Source organism: Epinephelus fuscoguttatus, linkage group LG12 (assembly GCF_011397635.1).
Source record: "Epinephelus fuscoguttatus linkage group LG12, E.fuscoguttatus.final_Chr_v1".
Lineage (NCBI taxonomy): Eukaryota > Metazoa > Chordata > Actinopteri > Perciformes > Serranidae > Epinephelus > Epinephelus fuscoguttatus.
The window spans coordinates 40,722,835-40,748,942 of NC_064763.1; the positions used below are offsets into that span (position 1 = coordinate 40,722,835).

Here is a 26,108-nt window from a genome sequence, read left to right on the forward strand (position 1 = left end):
AAGCTTCGCCTTCAGGCTCAGCTCCCTCTTCACCATGATGGACCAGCGCGGCGCCGCATCGCTGCAGAAGCCGCACCAAACATGTTCAAATATTGTTATTTTAATTTCAGCATTTTTTGTGAGTCATACAAATTTACCGTTTCCATTTTTGTCCTCTCTTCTGTTTTCTTGTCTTTTCTTCATTTGTCGACAGCCTCATATAAACACACTGATGTGTACAGTCGAAAGGAAACCCAACTCATATATTTCCGCTTTGGAAGATTTTATTGATTGCTTTCAAGTCCTCTGCCTACAATGTTTGCCTTAATAATAACTAAAATGCCATTTCTTATATGATGAATAAATAAATATGTACATAAATAAATAATAAAGATAATACAGTTGCTTTTCTTTAGTCAAAATAATTTATATAAATATTGCATGGAGTTTCTATACAAAATAACTTATATAACTTAATAACTTAACCATATTTACATTTTTTATTACATAATATTTCAAATATGTTTTACCATGCTGCCACTTTAACATTAACACTATAAATAGCACAATAGGGGAACATAATAATTATATCTTGGTATAGAAATACACAAATTATCTTCAATCATTACAACAATAACAGTGTATTGTACAAATTACAGATAATACAGATTAGAATGAAGTGGCACCAATTGAATACATACTGAACCTAAATGTGTATGATTTCAATAAATATTCCATCTGTTGCAACTTAAAGCAGCACACAGCCTCCACCTTTGGCTTCCACAAAGTTTGGGTCGAGGTCATTGGGCAGCTTGCCGTTTTCTCCCCAGATGTTCAACTCTCCAAACACACCTGTGTCGATCATCTCCTCCTGCCAGGGGATTGGGATGTTGCCAGAAGCAAAGTCATTGTAGAACTCAGTGTCCTTGTTATCCAGGACCACACCTTTGATCGTGCTGAAGGCGCCCACATCGTCAATATCTTTGGCATAGACCATCGTAGCACTCGGTACAAATGGTGGAGGTAGCATACCTTTATATGGAACACAGAGGACATACAGAAATGTAAGCATGGCATATGGCAGCTACCTTTCATTTTGTATTTTTACTCCTGCTTGTGCCATCCACATCTTGAGAATGTGCCTGATTTTGTAGACGTCACCCACCTGCCTCCATTCGGCCCCAGTTAATCTCTTTGAAGAAGGGCTGATTCCTAAGCTCATCGCAATTATTATCTTTAAACCCGAGGCGCTTTGCTGGATCCTTCATCAGCAGGCCTTCACAGAAGTCCTTGCAGTCTTTGCTGAAAGCTGGTGTATATGAAGCAGGATCATTTAAGATTCTGCGAGCTACCTCGTCATTCTCCACCTGAAGAGAGAGAAAATCATGTAGGTATGATTTGGCAACAAAGAATTGGCGCTGGACAAGAGCGGAAAAGTCCCCTGATGCGTTTATGCATGTTCAGTACCTTCTCTCCTCGTACTCTAAAGGGCCCTTTGGCGGCAATCATCTCAAACAGGGTGACTCCCAGCGTAAAATAATCCACAGAGTAATCGTATTGCTTCTTCTGGAGCAGCTCTGGAGCCATGAAACCTATATTCATAGACAACATTTCCCATAGAATAGACTGCTTTGAGAGACATGGTCTATGTGATGGTACAGATTTTGTTAACACAGTAACATTAATGTGGGTGATAGCGTTTCCTCTCCACTGGGCCAGTGTCGTTAAACTTCACTTAAAAATACTGTATTCGTTCACTCACCTGGAGTTCCTGCATATCCAGTAGTTGTGTCTTTTCCTGGTGGAAGTTCAACAGCCAGACCCAAATCTGACAGGCGGACGTGTCCTGAATGAAAAGGCTTTGATTACAACAGTTTCATGACAACAAACTGTTATGTACAGCCAGTATTCACTCCAAACTAACACTAAAAGAATGATTGATTAATGCATCATGAAGTCTGGCTGAAATTACTGTATATTATCTTGGGAGCTCATGTTCAGATATTACAGAAAGACATTCGTTATTTATTCATTTTCTGCATTTGTTGCCTTGAGGAGAATCCTTTTGGTAGTGTGTCAGCACAGTAATAACGGTGAGTGCTATTTATTGCTGAAAACTACTCTCAGCTAGGTTTTCTGATCTGTGATCTTGTCACTCTGTGCTCTTTACAGCATCTTACTTCAGTGTAAAGAAGTATTTTTTAAATTCTTTTTCACATTATTAGATTTAAGACGCATTCATATTGGCGCTGTTTGGTCCACTTTAAACGAACCCTGGTCCACTTCCACGGATAGTTTGTTTCGTTTGGAGTGGTGTGAACGCTCATTCGAACTCTGGTGTGGCCCAAATGAGTGAACCCTGCTCCGCTTGGAAACTGGAGGTCTCAGTTCACTTGCAAGTGGTGCGGTTCACTTACAGTGGGAAATGCAAACGGACTATCCAGCGAACTAAAGAGAGGAAGTGACGTAAAGCGCATTGCATTTTGGTGTTTGGTGTTTTTGTGGTGACCAAGCCGGCTGAAGGGGATGAATTTCTGTTTTCGGTCCTGGCCAATCAGTGATCTGGGTTTTCTTCTTTATCATGCTTTTTTTCTTCCTGGTCAGTGGTCGCTTCGGGCAATACCGCCCCCAAACTAGCAGCTGTTGTAACTGCGTGATGTTGTCAAGACTGTTTAGTCCGCTTTAAAAAGTGCAGTGTGAAAGTGAACCGAACCAAATGAAGGTGTGACATTTTTTGGCATTCCCCGCCCAATCGAACTGAGTCCCCCGGACTATCCTGGTGTGAATGCGGCCTTAGATTGTGTAAATTTTGTCTAGTGATTTGTCTCTTAGGTGTGTGGGCTGATGCCTGTTTTAATCCATAACTCTGAACTGAACCTGTACCAGAGCTTATTAGTGGCGAGACATAGGTTACTGTGGGGATTTACTCTAGTTAACCCTGACCCTGTCTTGGCTCAAGCTAGTTAACTGCTTAGCCCACCAATATTGCTTTGTAGACTAAGCCCTGAGAGACAGACTAAATCAGTGTTTATACTGCTTTAGTGGTTGGCTCAAAAATGAAAGCCACATTCAAATGGTTGTAGAGTAGAGATGGTTTGGTTGGGACGGACGGAGTGTCTTTGGAGCTTTGGTATCAGTACATACATGCAGGGACGTGAAATGCTACAAAGAAAATGGCTGACCTGCATCATCCAGCAGTACGTTCTCTGGTTTGAGGTCTCTGTAGATGATTCTGTGCTGGTGAAGGTGCTCCAACCCACAGATGATCTGAGCTGTATAGAAACACGCTCTCTTTTCATCAAAGCCAGGATTCTTTTCATTCACATTATACATATGAAACCTGCAAGAGAGGGCGGGATGTTATTTTCTGAAGCCTCTGTGAAATCAAGAAGTGTAGAGGAGAGAGGAGAAGATACGCCAGACTCCTTTTGTTAGTCTGTGACTTAAAGCATGATGCACCTGTGGGCCAAGTCTGTACGTCAGCCGTGAGGTTTAACTACTTTACGTAGGCTGATAAGTAGATGTGAGAGCTGTGAAACACTGTTCTCATGATGTTAAGTACAGATACCAGCTTGAAACGTGTTTAAAAGGCATAGTGCTTCGGTCAGTCTATGGATATCAGAGTGTGTGTGTGGCAGTATTTGATGTTTATAGAGCACCTGAGGTCTCCACCATTCATGATGGTCATAACTAGGCAGAGGTCAGTCTTGGTCTGGAAGGCGTAAGCCAGCGTCACAATGAAGCGGCTGTGAACTTTTGCAAGGATGCGCTTCTCCACAATTGCTCCCTGAAAACAAATCAAACATCAGAACATGATTAATGCAGCTAAAGCAAGAGTGTACAACATCAGCTATTAGAAAATAAATGCCTGAATAAACAAGTTATGAGGATATTAGCATTCATTATAGTTGTGTTCAAGTTAGGTGTGACATGTCTAGGGTTAAAGTTCTTGGGGCCTGGTATTTTGAATGCTGTCTATCAGCAGTTAGTCAGGAAGTGCACTAGGCTTTGACACCAAATTTTGTAGTGGCCACACAGTGGTGTTACAATTTCCAGGTCCATCAAGTGATGCCTTTGCAGTCAAAAGACTTTTTCCCATATACTTACATTGTAAATAGACTTCTTTAAATCAGTGGAAACATTTGTTTTAGTGTCACAGCCCCTACATAATTATTAATTTCCCTATCAGGATTTGATCCATTTGGTCCAGTAACATTTGGAAAGTCTAGAGGAGCTGCAAGACTGAATCGTTCAATTCAAGGTGGCTGAACGCCAAACCAGGAGTTAAGCGCTTGGCTCGCAAAACTCTGTAGTGTGCCTGCTCTTTCTTTGTAATCTTATACCCAGGAAGTCGAACTTTTTTGGCTTCAAACATGCGCCACTCAGCAACTGTCATAGGAATGAATGAGGCCTGGCTTCCAACGTCATATCCAGTTCCCTTTATACATCTATGGGATTAGGCTGCTCAAGGGCTGACTACCCGTGTGCCATTATAAACCATCAGTCTGCAGATTAGTTGAAACCTGCAGACTGTTGACTTCCCACGATACATGAAAACCCTTGCTGGTAAGATGGAGATGAGTTGTTAATGTTATTGGTTACAACTAAGGTTTATTTTGTCAAAATGTCTTTTTCTTTTTAAATAATAGTTGCACATGCAGTCTTACTGATGCATCTAAAGGAAATAGAGCCATGATTAATGCTGTTAGTTACATTGTTAGCTGCATAGAGGTATGTGCAAGTGCAACCTGAGCAGAAGTCTAATCAGCCATGACTAAAAACACCTGATTGGGTGGACTTTATCATACTGTATACACAAATGTGACATGTTAAATTTAACTTGAAGAACTTTAAGTGTGCTTATAAAGAACAGCCAGGTCCTGCCAGGGTGTCTGCAGGTCCCTAAAAAGTCTTAAAATGTCTTAATTTAAATTTTCTAAATGTTAGGCTTTAAATGAATTAAATAGTCTCAAATTTGAATTTGAGGGGTTTCAATTGGTACAAACATTTTTTCTAATTTAATTTATCCATCTCTGAATTTCTTTTGTCAAACTGGGTCAAACTCTTCTGTGTCAAAGTCCACATTTCTGATTGTTCTGTTACAAATATTTAAAGCTACCACTGAACCTAATACTTACCTCCACAAATCAGTCTTATATTTGGTGAATATCGTGTTTGTACATAATGATGTAGAAAGACGTTATGCATATAAGCAAATGCTGTACATGGATCTTGTGGGTGTGGCATGGTTAAGTTTTTATTTCTCTTGTGGTAAGGCCCACCTGGCTTTACCAGTCTTTATCAGTCAACAACGAAAGTGACGCCTTGTTGTCACAGTGCTGCTCTAACAGCAGACAACAAAGTGAAAAGTTCATTATCCACAGATGCTTTTAGAAGCAGTGGGCTTCAGTGTACTGTCTCTGAGCTGCTTTGTGAGGTCTTTAAGATTAGAGACACAAGCTTCTTTGCATTGAGCCGTTGTGGTAAAAACTAAACCTCCGCGCTCACTGGGTTATGTTCTCTCGCCACCTGTTCTATCTTATGGCTGCTGTACGTCAGCATGAGGTCACCATTACACTGATATCACTGTGCGTGTTACTCTTTGATAGACACGTCATGAATGGCCGTGGGCGGGGCATCAGATGCTGGCATCAGGTGCTTTACCTCGTAGCCTTTGCGTTTCTTCAGCCTCTTCTTGTCCAGCTTCTTGTTGGCATACATTTTGCCTGTTGCTTTAGCATGACAAGCAAACACTTCCCCAAAACCTCCTTTACCCAGGACCCTGAAGTCCATGAACCACTCCTCATCATAAGGTTGGCTCTCCATCCATTTAAACTGAACAAAGCGCAGGAAGTACATGCTGTTCTTGAAGCCATCTATGGCATTCTTCTCCAGGTGTTTGAGCAGCTGCTGCTCGCTCTCTTTAAACAGGTCACCACGGACGTTCTTGAAGTCTTCGACAACCCGGGTGACGGCCTTCTCCTCCAGGAAGCTGCAAAAATTCTTTGAAGCTGACTTGTAGTATTTATTGACAATTTTCTGGGCCTTCTGCACTCTGTCCTTCTCTTGGCTGACGGTGTAGTCTTCAATGTCTTTCCACAGCTCTCCAGCATTTTTATGGGTGGCGTCACCCACCAGAAACTGTTGGAACAGGCGCTTGCCGATGGGCTGTTTGACACACATGCTGTCAAAGGTCGAGTCTATGGATGTTTTCATGTGTTCACAGTCTCTGATGTGTGGGAGCTTCAGCCTGGCACGCATCTTCTTGTCGCGCATGGCAGCTGCTGCAGCTCCATCCACGCTGCCACGGGCTGAAACGTAGGCAGAGTTTGCCACCACTGTCTCCAAGCCACCGATGTCCATGGCTGCACCTTGGTCTAACACACAAAACACCATTAAGGAAGTTAATGAGAGCGCTGAGAAATATCTACTTAATGAGCCTTTGAAAATCAGTATGACCCTGGGTACTGTGATGGCAGCAGAGTTAAATGGGGGATGCATTTTGATTAAATCTGCTGTCATATTCTATTCTTAATGTTACTGCTTTGCTTTTACATTATCTCCCATTTAAAGATAAAAGCTTTTTGTCCTGTTTCCATTATTTTAAGTAACAGTTATGACTTTTATTCATGGGCGGATTATGAAACAATGGTTTCATATGCAAAAGCATATGCACCATGTCTCAGACTTTGTCGTGGTTTTGTGTCTCTTTGAGATGACTTTGTGTTTTTTGGTTGTTTAGTGTCACTTTGTATTCAGCTGGTGTCTCCTTGAGGTTGATTTGGCTGTTTTTTAATTTATTTTGTGTCTCTTTGTAGTTATTTTTCATCTCTTTGTGGTCATTTTGAGTCTCTTCTTGGTCAGTGTGTGTTAATTTGTGTGACATTTGGCAGGTGAAGGCCAGGGGGCCCCCTGACACTTTGGGCTCCTGGGCCTGTGCCCTGTAAGCCAGTTCAGCAGTCCATCTGTGCTTCTATTGCACCAGCACATTGGTCTGATCTGATTCCATTTTTATATAGCCATTCAAACACATTTTTGTACAAAATGTTATATATGAGAGAGAGGGGTTTTTTCCTCTTGTGACAGTTGAATATAACTTTATATGGCATTATTATAATGTATGAAATCAATCATCAATATTGGGTGCATGCCATGGTACTTTTTCAGTACACTCATTTCTTTGGGGTCTGTTTCATTTTGGAGGCGCAGAGGGAAAATGTAGTTATATGCTGCCCCCTGCTGTTCAAAAGACAACAGTCACTAAAGGGTGCATTTGATTACAGATGCCAGGACAGGAAATTAAAAGCTTGCGTGCACCAGTTTGTGCACACAATCACGCAGTGCAAGGGATTTGTGAAGCTGTGAGGAAGAAAAGCATTAGCTCATGCTGCTGATTACTTCCCTTATGTTTGCACTACAACATCATTAAGGTAATTTCATTATATATATCATAAAACAGAGGAAATATTCTTTCCTCGGCCTGCTTTGGATCCTTTTATTTAACGCATAATTTGAGATATTCTCTGCATCTTTTGCATTAGATTTCTTCCTGTGTTATTGAGCTTTGGTGCAAAAAGACAAATCAAGAAAGGACTTTTTGCCTGTTAACCCTGAGGACAGTTACCAAGAACACTCATCATGCATGTGTTACATTGTCCAAAAGACCCTATCTGCAATTAAACATTATTTAATCTCTGCTAATATCATACTGCATGCTGGGCCCTTTATGTGCTCTGCAACATGTGCAAAATTACATCTCCCTGCAACAAAAAGAGACAGGAGATGCATCACTGGATCGCTGTGTTAAGTCTTTCTTGGTGTATATTTCATATGAATAAGCCGCTCTGTCTTGACCTGGTACATGTAGTACCGAAAGTGATTCTCTTGGCTGGGTAGGTGCTTTCCTGACTCTATGTAATCCAATTAACACTGACTGTTGACACCAGGGATTTACAATATAGATAATTGACCTCCTTGTTAATTAACCCACATTTTTAGACTGGTGTCTAAATGCGTTTAAAGGGTTGGAAGATTTAAACAAAAGTGAGGCTCTCATCACAGAGTTTATGTGTATGCTGTATTTTACTGCTGTAGACATTCAAGATTGTGTCAACTTTAACTCCTTTATATACTGGTGTGTAGTTTATATCTGCAGCAACGCATCATTTTCTATAAGATTATGGTTTGCATTGCTGTCCTGTTAGGATTACATATCTCAAAAAGCGCTTAGAAACACAGCTGTTTTCACAATGCATTCTCCAGCTTATCCAAGCAGGTTTTAAATATATATTTTCTTTAATAAGTAGGAGAATTTAACAAACACATAGCTTAAAGCAACCTCATATCCTTCAGTTTATCACAAACATTCAAATTCACCTAATCAAGAGACACATAATTGTCACTGGACAGGAAGGGTGTCAAAAATTATAAACAGACAAGTAACAAAAAGAACAATACTTGCCTGTGAAAAGTATGTGAAGTGACAAGTACGTTGAATTTGCACATAGCAGTTTTTGAGTTAATGTATTTAGTTACACTCCAACACTGATTAGACTCTGGGTCAAAGGAAATTTTGCCAAACCAGTTGATGTCAGGATTTAGGTTTTAATTTTGAATTATGACATAATGATCATGGGAAGAAAATCTTAACAGCATATATAGATATCATACAGGTATAGCACTCACCGCTCTTTCTTGCTGTAGACGGGAATCAAATGAGGACTTGAGAACTGTAAATTAAATCCAACATCCAGCATCCAGCATGTATCTTTCTCTCTTCTTTGCTCTGTGTTCGTCCATCAACCAGAACAAACAGAGATCATTTCTGTCCTATCAGGGTCTTGAAGACACTTCCTTTCTTCAAAGTGTCCGACTCTCCCCTCCTGGTTCTTGTTGCTACAGTGTAGTGTGGTGGGGCAACAGGTCGAGGTTTACCCTGCACCTGAAATCCTACTTGGTTGTTCATTAGCTGGTGAGGATTACACCCTGACATTATTGGAGGGAGCGACTCTGCACAAGCTATTAGTGTAACTCTGCAGGGGTGATTATTGATGAGGTGCTAACTCAGTGCGCGTCTTTCAGCTGTTCAGTACAGTGTTCATGCTCCGTTTCAATGAGTTTTCTTATAAAATATGGCAAAAAGCATCAATTTGTTGCTATAATTGATTGGTAATTGTCCTGCTATCCTTGTCCAATCTATGTTTATTGATAAATAAAGTCAAATCACCTCAATTTTGACTTCATTTTGCCAAATAATATGTTGAGTGACAGCCCGGCTCAGACGCAGCCTGCAGATTGAAAGTGGATTGTCTCCTGCTGGTGTCTAAGAGCACAACTGCTGCAAGTCTGTAATCTTTCAACCAACATAACATAATCTTTGAACTACTCTACGTCTGTGTGAGCTGCACTGCATGAGAGTTTCTGTTAACTGTAGATGCTGCACATGACTCCAGACGTTTACAAAAGCGTTCATACATGCACGAGTGGGTGTGAAAGAAAAGATGTGGGTATGTTTCAGGTAAGAGGATTAAGTGGATGGTTGAGGAAATGGAGAAGAGGGATTTAGATCATGAAGCCAAAGAGGAAAGACGTGTCAAACAGCAGATCAGAGCACCTGTTGAAGATTAAATAACTGGTTATTCATGATTGCAAATGCAAAGCAATGGCTGGAAGGGAGAGGAAATGCACAGAAGCAGCTGCGCAGTCACATTATGGTTTGCACAGGCAGATTGACACATAGTGAGCCAGCTTTGCGTAACACTTGACACAGAATGGTATAATGTTAGTACTGCCATCAAAATCTAAATACACTGCAGGTAAAAAGATGATTGCGACAGTACTTCACTGCATCAGTTTACCTTTTCTGTTCTGTAGCGACCACAAACTCAGCACATTGAAACATTTGCTAATATGAGGTGTCTGTGTTCTGAGGACTGAGCATGTTTGGACTTTTGTATGCAAGTTTAGCATTTTGTATTTAAAGGTAAGAATATGGAAAGTCAGTTTGACTCTTTGCATGGAGATTTGCACATTGCACTGAGGCAAAGCAATCAGAAAACACTAAAGTGTGTTGATGTGACTTATGGGCCGAGGTTGCACCCCCCAAAGCCAGCAGAAAAGTTAGATAAAATCCTCCAGACACTGGGTAAAGGCCAGGAAGCAGCTAAATATTATAGGATGCTGATGGAATGTGAGGGGGAGAAAGGGATCTCAGCCCTGGGACTTTCCTGGGAAGGAGACTGATGAACAGGAATGGGCTAAGGTTTGTGGTAACGCCCGAACAATGTCAAGGGACTTGAGGGTTAGACTTACTCAATTTAAGATTCTACATCGATTTTATTGGACCCCGAGTAGACTCTTCAGACTTGGTTTAAAAGATTCAGCTACTTGTTGGAAGTGTTGTGTGGATGAAGGTACAATGATGCATGTGATGTGGTCATGCCCTAAGATGAAGATTCACTGTTATATTGTCAGTGTCGTAAAAGGACAGTTTGTCCTCTGCTCCAAGTTATATATATGTTAGGAGACTGTAAAGTGCTGTTTGCTTTTCCCTATCCACTAAAATCCTGGACACAAACTGCTATTATGATTGGGCAACATATCATTCTCAGGAACTGGAAGAAACATGGAGAACCTCCTTTCCAGGACTGCAGGGTTACTGAATTAGGTAAAGTAGCTGCATATGAAAGGATGTCATATAGGATGCAGGACAGAGCGGAAAAGTATTTCCTGAGGTGGGGCATGTACCTTGACACTATATTCGTACCAAAGTAAAGAATAACTGAACGCTCAATATTTGTCATGAATAGAAGTGATTATTATTTATTTACTACTTTTTTAAAATTTTTATTTATTTATTTTTATTTTTTATTTTTTAATTTATTTATATGTATATATATTTTTATGGACGCGTATTGCATTCACTTGACAAATTTTTAAAAAAAATCTGTTTTATTGAGTAATTTTTTCTGAGTATTTTCTGAGTTAAGAGAGCAACAGAACAACAGACGCTTTCATTCCTTTCTTGAGAGCTCGATGTAATGGAAGCAAACATGACCCGCTTGTTTAGTTTAATCCAGTATCACTTTGTTCTGGGTTTGAGACACTGGGAGATACTCCTGTCTTTAAGTCATATAGATGGTGTTATCATTAGTTTGTCGACTTTACGCAGGCACCGCTCACGTGCAGGTGCCAGGTGGGAGCTTCTCGCGAGATTTTGAAGTATCTCGTCTCCTCGTTCAGGAAAAAAAAATTACCACGAAAAAAAAAAAAAAAACCCAGAAAAAAAATACCCTGATTTTATTTGTCAAGTGAATGCAATACGCTTCTGTAATATTTATATATGTTTTAATTATTATTTATTTATTTACTTATTTATTTTTGCTTGAGATATACATAGTCACCATATTGCTCAGATGACCCCTCCTTGTTATGGGGGGGTGGGAGTGTTCTGTGTTGCAACAGAATGCATTTTGTATTGTATGTGATGCCACTGATTTGTATAGGCCTATTATAAAATAATAAAACTCAAGTCATAAAATGTGTTGATGTGTGCAGGTTTTACAAAGGCAAAGAAAGTAATGGACTATTCTGACTGACACGTCCGACAAGAGGTTAGTTTTTTGGTAAAGTAAGAATATAATTTCATTTAAAATCCCACTTACATTTGTCATTTTGTTTTGACACTTTAAGGAATGTTACAGTTCATGATCTGACCTACATCCACAATGTGTGGCTGAATTAACCTTAAAGTGCTAATCTGTTTACAGCTGCTGTGGTGCCACCATCCCAGACTGTCAGCAAACTGGTATTTTTGGCCAGACAGGACTGTGTGCTATTTTATGCAAATGAAGGCAGATTTTTGGGGAGAAAAACAAACAAATAGAGGGCTTATTAGAAGAAACACTTGTCATAAAACATAAAATATATTCTATTATCCAGTATAAACCCACTTCCTGAGCTGTGCATCAGGGTGGGGCTCAAAAGACCCTGAGCCCAAATCCTATTTAAAAAGGGGTAGAGGTGAAACAGATTTTAAGTTCAGGTCTAATCCAGCTCAGTGACGAAGAACAAACCCACCCACCCAGACAGGGAGTTCCACCTGCAGGTCAAGACACTGATACCTGCATAGATCAACCCTTCAAATCACAGGTGAGAGCACCGCTCCGTTAACCATCTCAAAAGACATCAGTATAAACATTGTCTGGGCTTAATTCATTCAGCGTAAAGTCAAAATCCCATTACATTTGCACACACTCATTGGAGCTGTTAAAATACCTGTGATCCTCGTGCAGCTGAGCTGAAAGTGCTCTTCAGCTGATTAAAACAGAGCAAGAATTCACTGTTCTCCTTCAACTATAATCTCTAATTGAGAGTGATGGTGCTTCCCTGCTGACCTACTATTAACTCACTTCACCAAGTCTCATGGCTTTTTATTGCTTTGCTTTTTATTCCAAACGCAATTTATCATTTTATTCATTATCTAATTATAGTGTTGATCAGACTGATCTCATGTGGGTGTGACGGATACAGCAGCAGCCTGAGGTTATCTGAGCATGATAACAAATTCTCTCACAGATCTACTGGTCCCGACAAGGACAACTGGTCATGTTGCGCCAATCAGGGTCGCCCATTCCTTCACAGGCTACTTTTCATTGGCTGAAGAGACGGGCGTGAAACATACGCAATACGCCGTGGCATAGACATGTACGTCTATGCACCGTGGTACCAGTCTCAACGATGAGACGTTTAGGGAACGCACAGAATGTACGACCAATGGCCTATGATATGATATGTGCCTATTTGTGTGCTACCTGTGGGGAGACATGATTTTTTAATTTAAAAACATATCTATCTATCTATCTATCTATCTATCTATCTATCTATCTATCTATCTATAGTAGGTTTATATGTGTGTGTGTGTGTGGTAGGTTTTTAGCTAAATTCAATAAGCATGCCACACTTAAAGAACATGCAGTGTTGGTTTCTGGGAGGTTTAAAAGCAACCGTTGTTGGTCAGTGTAACTTTTCTTCTCGTGTCCAAAACTGAGTGGAAACAGAGTCAGGATAAAATAGTTAAAATGGTGATACAGTGTCACTGATAAAATTAGACACTCTGATCTCTAAACATGAAGATGAGGATTGTCCTCTGTGACTTAAAAAATGTCTAGTGCTTGTATTTTTCTCGGTGTGTGCATATAAATATAGTCAACTAATTAATTCGATTTTTTCCTCCTCAAAGACTAATTGAAATTTAAAGGGAGATGTATTTTGATTTCTAAAGACAATAATACCCACAACGCAAAGTTACAGTAAAGTTACAGTAAAATGACAGAATTAGAAATTAAAATAAATTTATAGGCTACATAAAGAAACTGACTGACTCACAGACAAGTAATGCTGACTAAAGACATCACATATAGAAACAAATCCTTATTTTACCCTTATTGGTTTACTCACAACATACTTTTGGTTCATCAGTTGTTTAATTCAAATGGATCACTAATGACACATCAAGACTTCATGTTAAAATATAGTATCGTAATTCCTATTAGTGAATTTAATATTGTTATAAGTGCAATCCCTGCTAGAGTAATTATGTTATTTAAAAGTACAGCAGGACAGAATCCAACAGTATTATCCATTGATCCAACCAAACTTGAAATGAGTCAAATTTGTTTATCTTCAACACGCAGTAGTAATCTTCATATACGTTCATTATTTCAGAAAGAAGTCGTATCAGTTCCATATGTGGTAGCTTATTGGAACAACTTTGTTAATAACCTTGACTGGAAAAAGATTTGGAATAGATATATGATAAATCAGATCAGATTCAGATTCAGAGTTTCTTTATTGTCATTGCAACAAGTGCAACGAAAGGTAAGGTGCAGGCCATTTCAGTGCAAAAAAAAAAACCAAAGCAAATATATAAAACTTTGTGAAAATAAAAACACAAAAAGACAAGATAAAATGACAATAAGTAGGCACAGTCCAAAAAGCACAGATTGAAAAGGGTACGTACATAAGGTGCAGAGAGGAAATAATAAAGTAAAAGAAGTATCTTTTAAAATGATTCACAGATTTTACCCATCTAAAAGTTTTTTATAGGTGTCAGTTGCTCTTTCTGTGAAGGAGACTCTGAAGATGTTTTTCATTTATTTTGCTCTTGCCCTTTCTCTACCAAATTATGGGAAGATATTTGCAACTTGATTTCTACTTGTACTGAACCACATTTTTCTTTTTGCTTTGAACATATATTGTTTGGCTCCACTGACTATCCATCTGCGGAAAAAAACAAACAATTTCATATCATTGATCTTATTATACTGTTAGCCAAATGGCATATCCACAAATGTCAATACACTTATCAAAAACCACCACTAATATGGAAGCCGTTAAGACTTTGGATTTATTTGCTCTTTTTAATGTATTTGTGTAATATGATATTCTGAAATGTTGCCTCTGAATGTACCGGCGGGTGTCATTGCATTTTTGTATTTCTTAATAAAGATTAAAAAAAAGTAATGTTTACTACTGGAATTGGGAATTACGACTTTACGAGGAGCTCTTGAACTACTCCAATGTCTGCGCGTGGGCGACTCAGCTGGTGTGTGGTGAGTGTGTGAGTGTGTGAGTGTGTGTTCGTGGGGGAGGAGGAAACGCCGCTGAAACCTCCTCTGCCATGAAGGACAGGTCGGACTGTCAGCAGCCGGCCTGAACACATCCTCCCTCCCTCCGTCTGGACGGTCACCATGGATTTCGTGCTGAGCGGAGCGGCGGCCTGCGGAGCCTGTCTGTTCACCAACCCGCTGGAGGTGGTCAAGACGCGGATGCAGCTTCAGGGAGAGCTCAAGAGCCGGGGCTCCTACCAGGTTTACTACCGCAACGTGTTCCACGCTTTCTACACCATCGGGAAAGTGGACGGACTGGCCGGCTTACAGAAGGGACTGGTACCCGGGCTGGTCTATCAGTTTTGTATGAATGGAGTCAGGCTCGGCTCGTACGCCATCATTGAGTCCTCTGGTTACATCCACACTAATGGAAGGGTCAGCGCGGCCAAAACCACCATAGCAGGGGCCCTGGCTGGAGTGGTGGGAGCCGTGATGGGAAGTCCTGTGTACTTGGTCAGTAGCTGCACACTTCATGTAATGTGTACTGTGACGTTTCAAGGCGAGCTGTCACCTGAAGTAAACACAAATTGTCTCCACTGACAGGTGAAGACTCATCTGCAGAGCCAGGCTACCTCCTCTATTGCAGTTGGGCATCAGTATCAACATGAGGTACCCAGACAGCCCAAACAGGTGGTGTTCAGTGTGAGTCACAGGCATCAACATTGTCCTCACGTGTTCTTCCTCTTCCTGTCAGGGGATGGTGCACGCTCTGTCAGCCATCTACAGACAGCATGGCATTCTGGGACTGTGGAGGGGCTCCAGTGCTGCTGTGCCGAGGGTCAGCGTGGGGTCCGCTGCACAACTCTCCACCTTCTCCTCCTCCAAGGAGCTTGTGATTGACCTACAGGTTAGAATATTTTGCCGCTCGCTGAGGAGAAATCTCAACATTGAAATCATGTAAACATCAGAGGTGGTGAGGGGAAACAGGCTGACGAGGGGGGGGTGTTGTTTCCTCATTCTATCAGCATGTTTGCGTCTCCTTCTTGTGACCGTACAGTTCAAGAATGAACATCTCTTTGTGGGGTCTGGCATAACTCACGCAGAGCTGCTATCATTAGCTGGTTCCTGCTTCTAAATGTTGAGATTTACTGCTTTTCTTTGAGTCAAATGATAGTAAATTCCATCTTTGGGTTGAGGACTGTTGGACGGATAGAACAAGCAGCGCAAAGACGTCACATCAGGCTCTGGAAACCTGTCATGGGAACTATTGGCTGTTGTTATCTAGAGTCTTGACTTAATTGAGAAAATAGCAGATTCACTGATCTTGAAAACAAGCATTAGTCACAAGCGTGAGAGGAGATAATTTGTAGTCAGTAGCTATGCACACATTACATAAGCAGTCATTGAGGCAGGGACAAAGCTCCAGGCATAGCCCCCCTCTGGAATAGAAATCTGACACCTTTTACTGGCCCCACTGGCTGTGGAGCTTACACAACCGGAGCACCAGTTAACTGGGTGTCAGTTGCTGCTTCAGTCTGAAGCTCTTTCATACTAAAAGCCAGAGCGATGACAGTCACTGAGCAGTATTCATTTCATTTCCAGTTAAGAAAACAATCCAGATGTTCTGGTTTATAGTTTCCTCGTATCACTTCCTTGAGCTGTGATACATTGGTTGGTTGGTGGGTGAGTCAGGGTGCAAGTATAAGTCCTCCAAAGAGGGAAAAAGTGTTTAACTGACACTGTGTTGTGTGTAGTATTTTTTGGCCATCTGTATGAAGCTTGACATGTAATGAAGTTGTGTTTTATAGATACTTTAATGCTGTAAAACATCACGTTCCCATAGAAAACAGCCTTAACTGTAGCTGCTGGAGAGTGTGTGTGTGTGTAACTTCTAATATTAGAGCTTCTGTTCCTCAGGAGATCAGGTAAAATTAGGAGTGGCAGCGCACATGGTGGTACCCTGATGATGATAGAGCATACTTATCTAATGTCCCTGTGCTGGTGTCGAGAGTGTGCTACATTCAGTCATTTTTCACTTCTGTCGTACTGCGCCTCACACATCCTTATGGTCTGATAACCTCACCACATTATTTTCTTCTTCCCAAGGTGTTCCCAAAGGACAGCTGGTTGGTGGCTTTGAGTGCCGGCATGATCAGCAGCGTGGTGGTGGTGGCGGCTATGACACCTTTTGATGTCGTGAGCACGCGGCTCTACAACCAGCCTGTGGATCATTTGGGCAAGGTGAGGAGAGAGTTTCATTCCTATAAGTTTCATCTTATCAAATCCCATTTTTTGATACTCTGTACAGTTGACTTTTTTTCCCAGCAGTAGTTTTTCAGTGTACTCGTATTCTGAAATTGTCTCTCTGTATGGTAGTTTATTGTAACTGGCGGGGTCCGCCACTCCTGCCCGAGATTCCTGGCTGCACTAAAAACAAATTCACAAGTTGCACTTAGGCCCGTTTCCACCGCAGGAACTTCAGGGTAATTTTACGGGGCCGGGGCCGTTGGTGCGTGTCTCCACCGCAGGAGCCACCCCCGAAGGACAGAGTTACGGAACTTTTACGGGGGCTAAACAAGTCCCTGCCTCGGGGTAGGTACTCAGAACGGCCCCGAAAGACTCCTGGCTGGGGCTTGGGGATTACTTGGTACTGATTGGATATACTCAAGAAGGGATGTGACGTTTTGTAATTACTATGGTTATCGTAGATTAGCTGGGCTAACCGTTAGCTGTTAGCCGTTGGCGGTGTCTGTATTAACTCATTAACTCAATATACGGTCCGTAAAAAAAATATTTTTTCCAGCGGGTATCTTAGTTACAACATGATTGAGCTAGCAACGCAGTTTTGTGTTGCTATGTGTGGTATTTATTCAGTTTTGGGAAATCACGATGTCTAGAAAGCATCAGCTGACAGGGACACTTAGCAAAGCTAACATCAGGACGTCATCTATTAAAAGCCTCCCATTGTCGGATACGACATGAAACTACTCCAGTTAGCTCAATCATGTTGTAACTAAGACATCCGCTGGAAAAAATATTTTATCACGGACCGTTTATTGAGTTATTGAGTTAATACAGACACCGCTAACGGCTAACAGCTAACTACGTCCCTACGTCGCCCCGGTCAAAATGGTTGCGCAATGATTACGTCACATCCAGAGCCCGGTAACTTTACAGGAACCTTCCTCCTACTCCGCTCTCTCAGTGGAGACACGGCGGTTGAGAGGGCCGAGTGAGAGGACGTTCCTGTAGTAGTTCCTGCCCCCAAATAGTACCAGGAACTTCTTCAGTGGAAACGGGCCTATTGTGTTGGATTTCTGAAACAGTGGTCGCTCATGGTGTGTTTGCTTTCCTCAGAGGTTGATACACCAGTAATGTCAAACAAATCTCTAACCTGTGATGTTAAAACGTACCTTCTGTTAGGGTTGGGTGATAAGGCCAGAAATATTATCACGTTAAGAATTTTGTTATCAGACAATTCTGATAATTAATCTGAACAAAGTCAAATCATTATTTCTTTCAAGTTAAAAGGCTGTTTTTTGCTCCTGAGTGAAAGTTCAATAAACCATACCTTTAACTGTGGTTTGAACTTATCTTTATTGTTAGAACATGACAAACACTTGTCAAACAGAGGACCAGCACTTGGGCAGTATGTACTTTTTCATACCTTTACACCTTCCTGAAATGTCAGCGAGGTTTACGATATGATGGTATTTGTATGCAGTGCTAACCCTCCCCCACCCCTTCCCCCAAAAACCTGTGAGTTTGCGACATTCCACAAGTTCTCTTGGCTTTTTATGTCCAAACAGATATCAATGTAGAGTCACAAAATGTCAAGAAAGGTATGATTCTTACACCTGTTTTCAAGTTTCTCTGTTTAACTGAGCTAAGAATGTTTGCTTGATTGCCTCGTGAACTCACTGTAAAATACACTTCATTCAAACTCAGCAGAGGCAAAATAAAACTCACCCAAATCGTTGGCCCGCTGTTCCAACAATCACCAGCTCTGGTTTGGTCATAATACACCCTTAATTCAACAGGTGAGTGATGTTGTAACGTTATTACATCACTGTCCAAATTCCCTTGGTGACAGTAAGCCTTGGTGGCTGGTCTCGTCTTCTTCTGCTGTTTAACTGCAGCTGGCAACCAGTGTTTAAGCTGCATTTGCGCCCTTCTCATCTGGTGTTTGCGTGGTTTGTTATTTTGAACATTTATCAAACATCTGTAGGAAAATTATAATCGTGATAATTATCGTTATCCATTCAGATTCAGATTCATATTCAGAATACTTTATTAATCCCCGGGGGGAAATTGTTTTTGTTCCAATGCTCCGTGCAAAGTAGAAATAGAAATACAGCATGAATGGAAACAAGAGATAAAGATGAAGATATAAATAAAATACCAATATAGACAATGAAATAAATAAAATAAAATATTAAAGTAGACATTAAAATAAAATAAAATAAAATAAAATAAAATATTAAAGTAGACATTAAAATAAAATAAAATGAAATATTAAAGTAGACATTAAAATAAAATAAAATAAAATAAAATATTAAAGTAGACATTAAAATAAAATAAAATAAAATATTAAAGTAGACAATAGAATAAAATAAATAATAAAATAGTAAAGTAGACAATCTGAAATATATACAATATACAATGAAATGGTTGTATAAATGAACGTTATAAATGAAATAAGAATGAGTAATTATATTGTGTGTTTTGTTTTATCGTTTTATCACTCAGCCCTACTTGCGGTTACCACCGGTAACCAGCGGTGTCACTCAGTCAGGACTGAAATATGTGACAAAAAGTTGCATAAAAGCTTGTTGGCTCCAGAAGGGGTTCAGGTTGCCTCGAGTGATGTCACTTGAGTCACCCTCAGTTGGCGCTGAAGACTACAAGTTTAAAAGGAAAATCTCTGGGGCTTTGAAGACAGAAGCTTACAGACCTCTAAATCTCACTCCTCATTGCTACGTTCGTAAGGCTAGCTGCTACTAGCATAACACACCTGAATCTCTGAACGAACTGTTGGCAGTCGAGTAGAATTGTGGGTAATGTAGTTGCCAGATTTCGTCATATCTCTGGTATCTGTTCAATTGATTTTTAGAGCTCAAACACTCATCACATCCGGCTGAGACATTCATGTGACTTTCATGTCTCATTTAGGGTCAGCTTTACAAAGGATTCCCCGACTGCTTTACAAAGACGCTGAGGAAGGAGGGCCTGTTGGGACTTTACAAAGGCTTGGGAGCCTCTTATTTCCGGCTGGGCCCACACACCATTCTGTCTCTGTTCTTCTGGGATGAACTACGCAAAGTGTACCAGAAGATCAGATAACACCAGGGACAAGGAATCTGGAATGGGTAACTCATTAAGCTCTGAGTGCGCAGGTGAAATTAATCCTCATCCAATGAGGATACTGATATGAGGTTAAAGGATGGTGGGAACAGAAGGGGCAAAGGTAGCATTTTACAATCCAATAAGAGAACTCATCATTGCAGTCAAAATGTGTCAGGAAGAAGGCAAAAATGTCAACACTGCATATATGAAAACCCACATAGGAACTTAACAGATTACACAATAGACCTCATATACCGTATAGTATATGTCAAACATCATGGCTCTTATATAGCTCTTAAACACCTCAGTTATGTCATTCCAAAAGATTTTTAAAAACTGCACTCGACACAACTATGAACTCTCCGGAGAAAGCATCAAGTGTGGCTCACAGTTTTAGAAAATGAGGAACTCCAATGTGAAATGATTGGTGCAAATTGTGGCAGCTGCTCCGTGTAGTTAACACAGGTTAACACGTATGTGATGAGGTAGGGGAACAAAGCATAAAGTTTGTCCAGTCAAAGTGTCAAAACAGGAGTTATAGGCAACGTTTTCATGAATGTTTACTGTGTTACACCCGTGGGGTGTAGTAATGACCAACAAAATGAGTTATTGCAGTGATGAGCATAAAGTGAGACTACTCCCATGACAGGGAGAGAAATGGCAACACAATATGAACCTGTCTTACCTTTTTACGTTAAGTCCTTGATGACTAATAAATAATGCAGCATAGGTAATCTGGTCTTCTTCTCTATGGCAAAAATGAGAACATGTCATTTTAACATGGTGACAGTAAAATAACTCTCCGTGTCCACTTGATAAGACTACCTCCATGTTCTTTATTTTTTTCTGCATATTATTATTAAGATAAGGAACGACCTGAACTGTAATAAAACTGAGTTTTACATCTACCTGTGAATGCACCTCGATAATAGAGCCAGAAACACTGAGGAGGATTCACCTCTCTGAGCACCTTAAGGAGATAAGTTACATGTTTGCATCACATAGGTACAAAAAAAATGTCTTTCATATAGGTGGTGGTTAATTGACCTGTTTCTGCTAATCTTTCTCTGTCTATATTATATATTATGATTGAAGTATAAACCTTTTTAAACTGAAAAAGTAAAGTTAGTTGACTTTAAGTTCATTATTACCATCTGTGTGTAATATAAATTCTTACAGTGTGTGTTTTGAGAAACGTCCTTCCTGTCTGAGTAGTAATATATTTTCTAACAATTACGTTATTAGTATTGATTGTTCTTTTATTGACACTAACTTTAACCCCTTATTGATCATATATCAGTGTGTTTTCATGGCCTTTGAAAAGTACTTAAATCCAAGATAAAGGGTTTTGTTTTTTTTTTAAAATAAATTAAAAAAAAAAATCTTAAAGTATGAAGTCATTGATGTAAGTGATGATATGATGTCCAGCAGGTTATTGGGGCTGGGAGCAGAGGAGTTCACATTAACATCATGTACATATTGTAATTTTACATTCTCCAGGCCAGCATGAGCTTCCTCAGTGTTTTACCTAGTTGTAGTAGTAAATGATGAGTCATGGTTCTTTGAAGACTGTACAGTTTAGCTGAATAGCACCATGAAATGAACATTTTAAGCTTTAAAGTCATCCATGTTATTGATATGATAACTTGGGTGAATTATGGGTGTAGCTACAGGCAACGTTTTCCAGTGGTAACAGTTAACTAACAGTACACGTACCTGTTTTCCTCGAGCGATTGAGAACCAAAACACCTCACCTCAGACTGGATAATGTGATCATACCTCTCAAAGCGTCTGTGTGTTCCTTTTTAACCAAGCGTGTTAGAGATTAGCTTGTCTTGCTCCATTTACATATTGTTAGTTTAACAGTGCCTGAGCCAGTGTGCAGTAAACATTTACTCCCTTTAAAAGATGATTTATGATTTATGATGACTCGTAAACAGGCAGTAACACATTCAGCAAACATTTAACATAATTCTCTTGTAATTTTAGCTTCATTTAAAGTCATGATGTTTCCCAGCTGATGCTCCGCTTGTCTGCCTTAAACATTTTTATTGGAGTTTTACTGAGTGAGACATGATGTTGAATTTAGTAGCAGACAGCAGTTATATAAAGTATTAGTAGTAGTTATATGATATGACATAAGTATGGAAAATCAGTGACACGTTCTCAGCCTGGATGACTGATGTGAACACACAATTCAAGGTGTGCTGCTGGGTTCATTTTTTATAACAGGAAATTTTCCAATGTAGCTTGAGAATGCAGTCAGACGGGGAAATTCAGGAACATCATGTACTGATGTTGAGTTACAGACCTGTCATCCCAGTTGTCAGCCTCTTCTGCAGCTTCTAATACAATACTGCTTTTATTATGTCTCAGGTCAACTGAACCTCAGGTTACAGGAACAATTGCTTTTTGTTCTGGCTGCATGTTGAACACACTTGTTGAAGCCACAAATTTAGTTCAATCTGGTTGTACAGATGCAGACAGCAGAGCTCTGCAAAGACACTTTAGAATACGCTGCTCTCTAAGGTGTGAGCCAGATTTGATGCTTTCTTCATAAAGTGCAGGACACTCTGCAGACTGGTGAGACTTTAATAATACATTATTAGTTAGTGATTTCAGTAATGACTGAACAGCTTTCAACATGCGAGCAGTGCTTGTCATGACACTTGTGATAAATGTACAGTAGCTTTAAGAACACAGATTCGTCCTCTTAACTTGCGTAGGATAACACAGGAGACAAATGTTACTGGAGTTTATTTTGTATTATGATAGTGAAGTTTTTTCTCTCCTGCCGCTGCCATTTTTATACTTGACAAGCAACTTGCAATGACGCTTGTTTGTACCGTGAACAATGCGTGCGATATATCATGAGTAGTCCAGTGGGCTAGGACATGGTACTTAGCAGCAGTATTAGCTGTACAGTATATTTTATACACTTTCAGAACAAGTATCATAAGTAAGATGGATCAAGCAGACTTTAATAGTCTTTCCAATACCTTTATAAAATCCTTGAAATGATAGTTCACGCACGTCGAACCAGAAATGATTCCTGTCAAATCAACTTTGTGCCAAATCCTGTGCCATTTGTTTCGTTCACATCAAGCCAGCCACAACTTCTGATGTTTCAGACACCAAAAAGTACTGAAAGTACCAAACTGGCTGATGACTCCTTAAAAGAAAAACCAGATTAGAAACCAGACTGTGAGAACGTTTACTGGCCAGAAGGACCCCTCAGTCAGGTTTTAACCAGGCGTGAAAAACATTAACAATTACACCTGATTCTTAACATGGTATACTGCCATTTCCATAGCCATGCCATTATGATAACTCCATTTTTGTTAAGGTAAATGGTGCTGTGACTACAAACAGAAATGTTACTGGTTAGTTAGTTTATATGATGAAGGAGCCTGAGGAAGTAAACATTCTGAAATTAAAGGGAGGTTTGTGAAAGACATGATGATGATGATGTCAAAAACATGCAAAATGCTAAATGTATTTTTGATACTTTTTATTTGAAAATTGGTCACTTTATTTGCAGATGGTTCCAATGTTAAGTCTCTGAGTACTTGTGTGTCATGAAACTTCACGACAGCTGTTCTGAGTCACATTAATGAATGTTGCCTGCAGCAGCTTGAGAATTTTTTATGAATGTGTTACAGAATAGACTTCCTGATATGGGCAGCCAATATTTCTGTGCCATGGACTTGAAGTGCAAATAAAAGATTTTTTATTGGCAGACATTGTGGCGTTACCTGCTTTCATATGCGAGTTGAATATGAGACAAAAAAAATGTTGATCTTCTGTCATACTATAACCAACACTTCCATCTTTTTGGTATGTTGACTTGAGGTTCATTTCCTCAAATTTGAGGTTTATTTCCTCAACTGGAGTAATGTTCTGACCACTGCATTCAATCTTGACCAACTGATGAATTTTCCCACTGACTGACTTATAAGAGAACCGAAAGTGCAACACTTCACATGTCTAATGCCTTTACCATGTGCACCATTACCACAGACAGATTGGGCCCTGCTTTATACCCGGTTCAAAGCGGGTCACAGGTGTTCTCTCTGGCACGCATTGTGTGATCAGGTGCATTGTTGGCGTACTGCTATTTTGAGACAGGAGAAAGCAACTGCGCCATTGACCAATAAAAACCTGGTCTAGTGTAAACAGTGTAGTATTTTCCTGCTATTCAAAGGGCGTATTATTTATATAGTACGGTGCGCCTCAATCACATGGATGGGCCGCGGGTGGGTGAACTTATACATCATTAATGAGGAAAATATGAATTACATTATCTCATTCTTATTACGCACGAGGAGCAGCGTAACTTCACTGATGATCTCAGACACTAAAAGTTTAGCTCCGGTAACTCTTTCAAATTTATTACAATTTCTAGTTTCGCTGCTTAAATGTCCCACAATATTTGCTGCAGTGACATTACTGCTCTTGCTGCATTGATCCCAGCAGAAACCTGCTCGCTTCTCCAATTTGCCAAATCCGCCAAAAAGCAGTGAGAGCAGCAGGCGCACCTTGTTTTGAAAGGGAATGGGAGACAGTACTCTAATTGGTTGAATTTATGTTACTCCAAAAACACACCTATGATTAACTGAGGGACTAAATACAATCTCTTTGTCCCTTGCGCCTTACTTTGCACCCAGATTGCATTTGCGTCATGCGCTTCAGACCATGTGTTACAGATCTTTAAACAGGGCACATTGTGTTCAGCGTACACAGTGACTTGAAAGAACCTAAATAGAGAAGGTACAAAATATGTGAAAGCATTCCATCATCTATTCTCAAAGAATCACTTACAGCCTTTTCTACATGACAGCAGGCATGTCTCCTACCTGGGCCATTATGGGATGGCACATGCATCTCACAGTAGCCACTGCAGTGAGGTCATAGCCAGAGCTGTGCTTTGGAAAATTAAGCGTGTCTTTCAGAAGGTCAGCAGTGGGGAGATGCAAACATGCCAGCATAATAGCCTGAAGTTGTCACACCACTTCCAGAGGGAAATCTAGGAGAGCAGGTTTTTAATCTGGCACAGATGTTTAACTGAAGGTGACAGCTCTGTTAATTATTCATTACTGGATGTTCAGAGACAAAGAATCATTAAATTCAGTCCACAGTACAGGTCAACAGTTATGAAAGTAAGAAAATCCGTAAAGAAACTGATAATTCATGTGAGCAGTCACTGTACTTTTTGTTAAGTCAGAAGGAAACAAACAAGGTTAATGTGTCACTGGTGAACATGTGCTGCCACAGTCACTTCAGTGTGTCTTGGCTGAACTCCTGCAAATATCTGAAGTGTTGCTGAGTAACAGTGAACCTTTTGTTCATAGCAGGTGTCATTACTTGAAGCTCGGAGGCCAGTCAGAGGCTTTCATGAAAGGGTTCTTACAAACAAAACTAGTGCTAAGGAAACAACATGTTCCAGTATATTTTCAGTCTTATATGTAGGTCATTGTCTTTGACATTATTTACTGGAGCGCCAAGCAAAACACTTGTCTTTCAGCTCAGCAGCTGACAGTACAACCATTACCAGTACTGGGTGAGTAAGAAAGATGCTCCATGAGCCTTGATAAATAATGTTTAAAATGAAAAAGTGGCAGAGTGGTAACTGAAAGTGAAGAAAGAAAGTTTTTAAAACTCAACAGTGATTGTTTTTCTTACAAAATGTTGTCACAAATATTTTTCAGTCTTATGCAATGAACCACATGATGCCTAAAAGAAAAACTCTCCACCACCACAAAAATTCCAGTTAACCAATAATCATTACCATTCAGGGGCTGACACAAAATGTTCCCAGCCAGCAGTGCAAACACTTAAATCTGACATCATCGGGGTGTTCCTTTAACCAAGGAAGAGAAACTAATCATTAAAATAGTCATCTGGCAGAATCGAGATTTGCACATGTGCTGCACAACTGCAACTCTTCCCCAGTTTAAAGGTTCAGTATGTGACACTGGTAGGAGAAGAGTAACGCACACCGCACATTGTCTTGTTGAGGTGCTGGCGATGGAGTAGAAAACTTGAAAAAGGAGGGAACACTGCACACTTAGCTCCAAGTAAAAAAGGAATTTTCTTTAGGACAACATTTTGGCACAGGGCCTTTGCCAAGTCTTAACACACACGAGACACCAAAAGGAGTGGCTGATAAAGCCT

The 26,108-nt window shown here is 40.2% G+C and overlaps 2 protein-coding genes and 1 long non-coding RNA gene across 3 annotated transcripts; 2 read left to right on the forward strand and 1 right to left on the reverse strand.

Moving 5' to 3' along the window:
• Positions 1-251: 251 nt before the first annotated feature.
• Positions 252-11,067, reverse strand: grk1b (G protein-coupled receptor kinase 1 b). The gene is made up of 8 exons (XM_049591371.1): positions 8,665-11,067; positions 5,644-6,356; positions 3,639-3,766; positions 3,162-3,319; positions 1,742-1,825; positions 1,447-1,571; positions 1,145-1,346; positions 252-1,011 (listed from the first exon to the last, which is right to left on the reverse strand). Exons 2-8 carry the CDS (start codon positions 6,340-6,342, stop codon positions 728-730), a joined length of 1,680 nt encoding a protein of 559 aa, XP_049447328.1. The 5' UTR covers positions 6,343-6,356; positions 8,665-11,067; the 3' UTR covers positions 252-727.
• On the forward strand, positions 6,369-12,854 carry LOC125897911 (uncharacterized). Its single transcript, XR_007450534.1, has 3 exons — positions 6,369-7,409; positions 11,536-11,591; positions 11,748-12,854. It is a non-coding gene; the product is annotated as an uncharacterized LOC125897911 (long non-coding RNA).
• A 3-nt stretch (positions 12,855-12,857) lies between these two features.
• On the forward strand, positions 12,858-23,677 carry slc25a35 (solute carrier family 25 member 35). The gene is made up of 5 exons (XM_049591378.1): positions 12,858-15,101; positions 15,192-15,257; positions 15,343-15,495; positions 16,695-16,829; positions 19,761-23,677. The coding sequence occupies exons 1-5, from the start codon at positions 14,730-14,732 to the stop codon at positions 19,929-19,931; spliced, it is 897 nt and encodes a 298-aa protein (XP_049447335.1). The 5' UTR covers positions 12,858-14,729; the 3' UTR covers positions 19,932-23,677.
• Positions 23,678-26,108: the final 2,431 nt, after the last annotated feature.

What these genes read in the sequence shown, in the direction of transcription:
- grk1b (XM_049591371.1), bottom strand. Translation starts at nt 6,342, where the DNA reads ATGGACATCGGTGGCTTGGAGACAGTGGTGGCAAACTCTGCCTACGTT. An exon ending in AGAAACGCAAAGGCTACGAG is followed by an intron (nt 3,767 to 5,643) that starts GTAAAGCACCTG and finishes ATTTGTTTTCAG; the next exon opens with GGAGCAATTGTGGAGAAGCG. An exon ending in TGGATATGCAGGAACTCCAG is followed by an intron (nt 1,572 to 1,741) that starts GTGAGTGAACGA and finishes CTATGAATATAG; the next exon opens with GTTTCATGGCTCCAGAGCTG.
- slc25a35 (XM_049591378.1), top strand. Translation starts at nt 14,730, where the DNA reads ATGGATTTCGTGCTGAGCGGAGCGGCGGCCTGCGGAGCCTGTCTGTTC. An exon ending in AGCTTGTGATTGACCTACAG is followed by an intron (nt 15,496 to 16,694) that starts GTTAGAATATTT and finishes CTTCTTCCCAAG; the next exon opens with GTGTTCCCAAAGGACAGCTG. An exon ending in CTGTGGATCATTTGGGCAAG is followed by an intron (nt 16,830 to 19,760) that starts GTGAGGAGAGAG and finishes TGTCTCATTTAG; the next exon opens with GGTCAGCTTTACAAAGGATT.